The 7,764-nt window shown below is 44.0% G+C and overlaps 1 protein-coding gene across 1 annotated transcript in view; it reads right to left on the bottom strand.

Annotated features, from left to right (window-relative positions):
- Positions 1 to 7,764, bottom strand: part of SLC25A18 (solute carrier family 25 (glutamate carrier), member 18) — a 37,055-nt gene that overhangs the window by 13,682 nt on the left and 15,609 nt on the right. Inside the window, exon 2 of the mRNA XM_006764131.2 lies at positions 48 to 267. Within this exon, the coding sequence (XP_006764194.1) occupies positions 48 to 67 (20 nt within the window). The 5' untranslated portion in view covers positions 68 to 267. The remainder of the gene's footprint in view (positions 1 to 47; positions 268 to 7,764) is intronic.

The following is a 7,764-nucleotide window of genomic DNA, read 5'->3' as shown; positions in this document are numbered from 1 at the left end:
TCCCTAATCCCAGCCCAGAGATGAGGGCTATATTAGCCAGAGTTTACCTCAAATCCTGCTTGGACATTCTTCAGGGTGCTGAGGACTCTGGTGGTCCTGGAACAGAGGCTGCTTATTCACTCCTCAGGGCAGATGGTTGGCTGATGTGGAAGAAGTGGTGTCTGTATCCTTGACTCTAACTCACGTTGGCAGAGAGGAGTGTTGGTGTAGAGAGCTGGGGCCACCTTTCCAGCAAGTCACAAGCTCCTCGGACTGCAGCTGCCTCCTCTATAAAGTGATCAGACTGACACTCACCTCATGTTTGAGAGCCACATATGTGGTAGGAGGAACATTATTCATGTGTTAATACTGCCAAGTTAATCCCTTCCTACACCCTTTGAACTTTGGGGATTGAGGTCAGAAGAGGATGAGATAGAAGAATAAAGGGCCCAAACCAAGGCTGGGAATAGGAGTTCTGAGGGCATTTAGGAGAGAGGCGTGAAGCAATGGTGAGGGAAGTTGATGGGATCTGAAACAGGCATTTTAAGGAGATTTGCTATGGTTTTGGAATCCCTCTCATAGTGTCCAAGACTACAATAAAACACTTGAGATGAAAAAACAAACAAACACCAAAAACACTTGAGATAGTGTGACGTTACACTTTGGCTCTTAAAATGTGTTTTCTGAACTTCCTGTGATCCTATTGAAAGACTGAGCTGCATTAAGACTATGGATTTGTACTTGACATACATGGAAAGCACCAGGGACTGTGCCAGGAAGTCAAAACTGCAGTTATAATAGTTGTTATAGCTCCTGAGGAGAGGTCCTGGTTCAAGCCAGAGAGACAGGGGATCCCTGAGTCCTGATGCTCTGGCGGAGGCTGGCTTGTGTTCCGCACAATCTCTCCTCTCCAGGCTCCCTTCAAACTGTGTAAGCACTCCTTCCTCTTTCATGCTCCTCATTGTTCCCTAGGCTATCAGAAATTATCTGCCCTCTCCAGGTATTTTGTTTTGAGGGAGAAAAGACAGATCAGTTTTCCCCTATTGTATATTGATCTACTCAGAAAAATATTTGAGTGCCAGGCACTGACTATTCCAGGTCTGGGTATACAGAAGTGAACAAAAGACTAAATTCGTTGTTTTTAGGGACTTAAATTTTTGTTGTTAATCCTCACCACAGGATATTTTTTTCATTGCTTTTCAGAGAGTGGAAGGAAGGGAGAGAAAGAGAGAAACATTGATGTGAGAGACACATTAATTGGTTGCCTCCCAAATGTGCCCCAACCAGGGTGTGGAATGTGAACCCACAACCCAGGTATATGCATGTCCTTGCCAGGAAATTGAACCCATGACCCTTTAGTGTGCAGGCAGACATGCTAACCACTGAGTAACACTGACCAGGGCAGGCACTTAAATTTTAAAAGAGAAGATAGACAATAAATGAAATAAATAAATCCTAAGGATGCCAGATAGTGATAAATACTCAAGAAAAAAAAAATTCACAAGGAAAGGAAGATAGAAAATGTCAGTGGAGTGGGGATGATGGTGAATTAATTAAGAAAGGATTCACTGAGGTGACTTGAGAATCCAAAGGGAGTAAGGGAGTGAGGGTCTGGGAGAAGAGCATTCAAGGCAAAGCAAAGGCCCAGAGAGCAGTGAGACAAGTGAACTGGAGGAACAACAGTGGCCAGTGAAGAGTAAACATGGATGAATGTGGAGATAGTCATAGAGATAATGGAGTGAAGGCAAGGCCTCATAAGATCTTTAGCTTTTATTCCGAATAAAAAGAGAAACAGTGGGAGAGTTGTCAGTATAGAAGTAACAAGCTCTAGACAGGACCATTTGGCTGCTATGCTGAGAATAGACAACAGAGGATCAAAGATAAAGGCAGAAAAAACAATTAAATTATTGCAGTAATCTAGGCAAGAGGTGCTTGGTTGTCTGTTGGGGGTGTGGTAGGGGGTGGTGATGAGAAGTGGTTTAATTATGGGTATATGTTGAAGGTTGATGGTTCAGCTGTGAGAGAGAAAATGAGTAAAGGGGCCACCAAAGTTTTGAGTGAGAACTTGAAGAATGGGCTTATAACATGGTGTCTGGCACTAGAACATGTAAAGCTTGGATCTGTTGGAGAAAGAAGCAAAAAGTGAAGCAAGCACATATGCAGGAGAAACAAAAGATGGAGATATTCCTAATGTTTAAATCCCTGCTTCCAGCTCGTTCCTGAATGCCAGTTGCATTCCTGTCCTTGAATTCAGTCCTGTCAATAAATTAGGTCATTATTGCTTAACTTGCTAGAATTTGGTTTCCCAATCAAAGAAGTCTTAATTAAATTAGCAAAGGAAGTGAGAATTTGCACACTATAGACCAGAACGGATGGAATGGGCTGAGAGAAAGTGGGGCATAGGCTTGAAGAACCCCCATGTTGTGTTAATTAAGCTGGCAGGTCTTGAACCGTATCATCTCTCATCTCTTCAGGCTCCAACCAATTGCCTACAAAAGCTGGAGATTTAGGGGACTTAGTGGCAAAATGTCAGGAAATTAAAGTGTGTTGGCTGTTCTTTGAGACATTTAATAAATAGTTATGTTAGACACACTTAATTCAAGGTAGTTGCCTCAAAAATTGATAGGAAACAACACAACATGTAAGAAACGCTTTCTGTCTGAAGTCAAAGATTCAAATAATTGAAAATCTTGCAGCCATATTTCCTATTTCTACAACTAAATTACTGTTTTCTAAATTGTGGTTCGCTGGCTGTTGGAATAGGGGTATTTAAGAGAAACCAGAAAAATTAGGGACACCTCAACCCCTGGGTCAATCCCTAGGTCCTCCACTAGGTAGGTGAGCAATGGCTGGTGGCGGGTATGCATCCCAGGGCACCAGCCTCGCCATCCTGAGACTGTGCTTAGGCCCAGGCCTTGCAGTTCCCTTTAGCAGATTTAGTACTCAAAGATTATGACTTGACAAGATTTCTTGAACTGGTAATAAGGAAATACAGTCAACAAAGAGGAAACTGTCAGCCAGCCAAGATGTTGATTGATTGATTGATTGATTGATTGATTGATTTTAGAGAGAGAGAGGGGGGCTCTTTATTTTCAAAGAGAGTAAGGGTTCTTATTAAATGCTACCAGATGAAATTTGAGAAAATCTTATGACCATGTCATTAACAAAATATAGTATTTTCTTTTATTTATTGATTGGTTGATTAGAGAGAGAGAGAGAGAGAGAGAGAGAGAGAGAGGAGAGAAAAGAGACATGGATTTGTTATTCCACTTATTTATGCATTCATTGGTTGCTTGTTGTATGTGTCCTGACTGGAGATTGAACCTGCAAATGTGGTGTATTGGGATGATGCTCCAACCAACTGAGCTACCTGGCCAGGGCAGCCAGCCAAGATTTTAAAGGAGTCATATCAACCATAAAAATCCCAAACTTGGCAACAGGGCCTATAATTGCTCAATCCCTGAGGCAATCTACAGGCCCTAGTGTTAGTCATTCTACAAATATTTTTTGAATGCCTATTGTTGCCAGCCATTCTAGGCAACAGCGATATAGCTGAGAACAAGGTCTTTGCCTTCACAGAGTTTAAATTCTACTGGTTCCATCACTAATAGGAATTGACTTCTAAAGTACACAGTCCATCCTCCCACCAGGCACTCCTCTACTGTTCTCTCATTATAAGTTCTGAGCCCTAGCCGGTTTGGCTCAGTGGATTCTGAAAGATCCAGGGCAAGGAAAATTCTTCCAGCAAGTAGGCCCTGAGGCAGCCATATTGCCTGACCAAGCTCATTGCCAAAAATTTAGTAAACAAATGGACACTCATTAAATTATCTAGCCAGCACTTTTTAAAAAATCCTCATCTGAGGATATTTTTCCCTTTTTAGAGAGAGTGGAAGGGAGAGAGGGAAGAGAGAGAAACATTAATGTGAGAGAGACACATTAATGGTTGCCTTGTGCACACACCTTAACTGGGGCCAGGGATCAAACCTGCAACCCAGGTACATGTCCTTGACCAGGAATTGAACCTGTGACTCCTTGGTGTGCGGGCCAGCGTTCCAACTACTGAGCAACATCAGCCAGGGCAAGTCTTGGCATTTAAAAAAAATACATATTTGTATTGATTTCAGAGAGGAAGGGAGAAAGAGCTAGAAACATCAATGATGAGAGAGAATCATTGATTGGCTGCGTCCTGCACATCCCCCACTAGGGATTGAGCCTACAATCCACTGAGCCACGCCAGCAGAGCAAAACTTGGTACTGTTTTACAAAGGTGTGATCCATGTTTTAGGGACAATCCTATCTAATAATAGACAAACATGGTAATTGACCGGACCTTAGCTACGCCTCCCATTGGCTAATCAGCAAGATATGCAAATTAACCGGCAACAAAGATGGTGGCTAATTTGCATAATGCAGGCAGGGCGGGACAGCACAGCCGCCAGAGCAGAGCTGCCATCCAGGCCCCGGTGTGCGACCCCAGAAGCCACCCAGAAGCCGGTGATCAGGGGAGATGGGGGTCCCCTGCCCAGGCCTGACACCTCTGACGGATGCTCCAAATGTATGCTCTTATGGCTGGAATTTGTTTCTCTTTGTTCTTCCAAGGTGTTAGTGGTACTGCTTCATATAATTGCCTGATGTGCTGCCCACAGTCAGTACCTTCTCATCTTCCTTCCTCCTTGCATCTCAGATCCACCTCCTGGAACTCCCTTCCTTCACAATCCTCTTTAATGACGTTCTCCTTGGGTTCTCAGCTTCACTTAGTTTGTTCTCTGAGTATTCCTTAATGTTCCACGGGCTCATCAACATATTTTCAAAGGTTTCAGATATTTTCTTGTATTTGGGGCTCTTATACTGTGATGGTACTCTCTGTCTTTTCCTCTCTCTTCCATACTCTCTAAAAATCAATGGAAAAATATCCTCAGGTAAGGATAAAAAGAAAAGAAAGAAAGAAATGTCATATCCAATGAAAGATACATCTTGAAAATGCCTAAAGCAAGTTGTCATTTTTTTGTGGTAAAGGGACTGGAGTCCATGTTAATGAAAACACCTTGATGCTGTGGTGGCCAGCTGTGGCAGCAGCAGCAGGGTGATGGGGGTGGTGCCTTCCCCTGATCAGCTTCTCACCTCCCACAAAGGGAGGCCGGACTGCGGCTTAGGCCCGCTCCCCAAGGGGAGCAGGGAGCAGGCCTAAGCCATCACTAGGACATCCCCCGAGTGCTCCCAGTATGTGAGAGGGGGCAGGCTGGGCTGAGGAACCCCCCCCCAAGTGCATGAATTTCGTGCACCGGGCCCCTAGTATTTAATATTTACCCTACTTTCTTACCTAATGGAATTTAGGAAAAACAGTATTTTGGGAGTACTGGGGTAGTAAAACTAATTATTTAAGCTCTGGAATGCAGAATGATAAGGAGCTACATGTGAAACTCTTTGGGACCAAAGGAGACAAGGATGGATATCAGAGGCTCCATATCATTGCTTCTGGATGCAGTCTCTGATCATGACACTGAGGTATCTCACATTGGAAAGACAACTGTACTTACAATTTTACAGGTGATAATTGAACCATATTAGAAGGAATAAATTTGGATGTATGGGAAATAGTATGGGTTTGCATGTCCCAAGGCACGAAAGGGTAGCCTGTAGAGGATAACATATCTCTTCATTACCCCATTTCCAGAAATCCCCTTTTTCCCTCTCAACATTCCACCTGGGTTCAGTGGGAACTGCCATATTCCTAAAACCTGATGCTATCCCTGGGTAATAATGTTGACTGTCTGAGGATGGGTGCATAACTTAAGCTAGGTTATTCAGTCTCTTCCATAGGAATTTTAATAGAGAGATTGTGTAGCCCAGTCGTTGGCAAACTCATTAGTCAACAGAGCCAAATATCAACAGCACAACGATTGAAATTTCTTTTGAGAGCCAAATTTTTTAAACTTAAACTATATAGGTAGGTACATTGTTATTAACTTAATTAGGGTACTCCTAAGGCTTAGGAAGAGCCACACTCAAGGGGCCAAAGAGCCGCATGTGGCTCACGAGCCGCAATTTGCTGACCACTGGTGTAGCCTCTTTCAAGGAGCCTTTTCTTCTGTAGAAAAACTTTGTACCTAGTAAGCAGTGTGTTTACTGTCATATGGTTTGGGGAAAAGAGAGGTAAATAAAGCAGTGCCACAGAGATAAGGAGAGGTAAGAAAGTATACTGGTGATATTTGAAACCTGATGAAAGTTACCCCCTTCATTCCTGATCTTAGGCATCAAAGGGATATTCCACTCTCTTTACAATGAATTGACATATTGTCTTAAGCAAGTTAGTTTTGTAACATGGTAACCAGAATCTTTAAGTAATAAACCAAAAATTTTAAAAGCCCCTCATCTTCCAGTTAAGAGTAATTGAGCTGCTTAGACAATGAGTGCTGTAAGGTTTCACAGATGTGAGGTCATTATGGGTTGGCTTGGAGGAGCTACAGTGGCCTTAAAGAATAAAGGGAAATTTACAAGTAGAAGAGCAATGTGAGTCCTGTGTTAAGAAAGGGCTGAGAGCACAGTACACCACCTTCTTGGCTCAGCAGAGCAGCACAGGTAGGTTAGTCCAGGGATTCTCGCATACAATGTGTGCAACCCTCACCCCACAGCAAGAGGTAATTTTTGGCAAATTTGATCCTGAAGGCAGTAAGAAAACACTAAATGCGATGGGAAAAAAAGGGCGGCCCAATAGGCAGACCTGTCGTGCACCTTGTCCCAGAGCGATACTGGAAATACAACTAAATTGGAGAACATTCACCTGGAATTATCAACTGATGTCCAGCTGAGGAGGAGATTTATATCAAGGAAGCACAGAAAACACCCAGAGATAGGTAGGAAGGGCGAGGTCATGAGAGGAGCTGACCCAGCTCCCAGGGGCTGCAGGCCAAGGGTGAGACTTGGAAAAACAACAGCCAGGAGCATTTGGTCGTGGGCCCCCAAACAGAAAGGGCCATTTTTCCTGAGAGGAGCTAGCCGCTACTGCAGCCTCAGGGCAGGGAAAGGGAAAAACTCCACCTTATGTGATACAGTCCACTCTACTCTCAGGTGCCATGCATGCCACACCCTGCATTTTGAGCTTTTCAGAAGAAACAAAAACAGAGGCCAATCCTACGGGTTTGAACTGGAAACCAGATCAGTAATTTTCCCTCATGGGCAAAGTGATAAAAACTCCAGGTTGCCAGCCAACTCCGTTGGTCTGCACACAACGATCTCCGTCCAGCCAGGGGCAGAGTAATATCTTAGGCCACTTGTGGAGGAGTAGCTCTGGGAAAGCAAAGCACACCCACCATCTTCCCTGAAAGCCAAACAGCACCTGCCCTGCCTACAGACCTTTCAGAACAGACCTCTGAGTGGTTAAGATTGCCACCTGGCTAGGATAAAGGCAGAGCCCGGGGAGCCAGGGAAAGTTTTATGACCCAGCCCTGGTCCTTAGCTGCTAATAAACCTACATTAGAGGTCAGACTGGCCCCTCCTGTTTGCAGCCAAGGCCTGTGGAGACAGACACAAGCCATGGACGGGTGGATCGCTTAGAGCTTCAAGCAGGTTGCTGAAAGCCAAGTGCCTGATAGTGGTTAGCTCCTAAGTACCTAACAGGAAGCCCAGAATTGGCAGACAGAACAGAAGAGTGGGATCCAAAGCAAGCACTCATAGGGCATTAAAGTTGGCTGAAATGAACTTTTTTCCTCCTTTTTATTCTTTTCTCTTTTTCCTTCCCTTTTTTCTGCTCTTCTTTCTTGAGATTTTTGTTTCTTTGTTCTCTTT

Source organism: Myotis davidii, unplaced genomic scaffold (assembly GCF_000327345.1).
Source record: "Myotis davidii unplaced genomic scaffold, ASM32734v1 scaffold961, whole genome shotgun sequence".
NCBI classification, from domain to species: Eukaryota; Metazoa; Chordata; class Mammalia; order Chiroptera; family Vespertilionidae; genus Myotis; species Myotis davidii.
The sequence above is the reverse complement of the archived record's forward strand: the minus strand, read 5'-3'. Positions and strand labels throughout refer to the sequence as shown.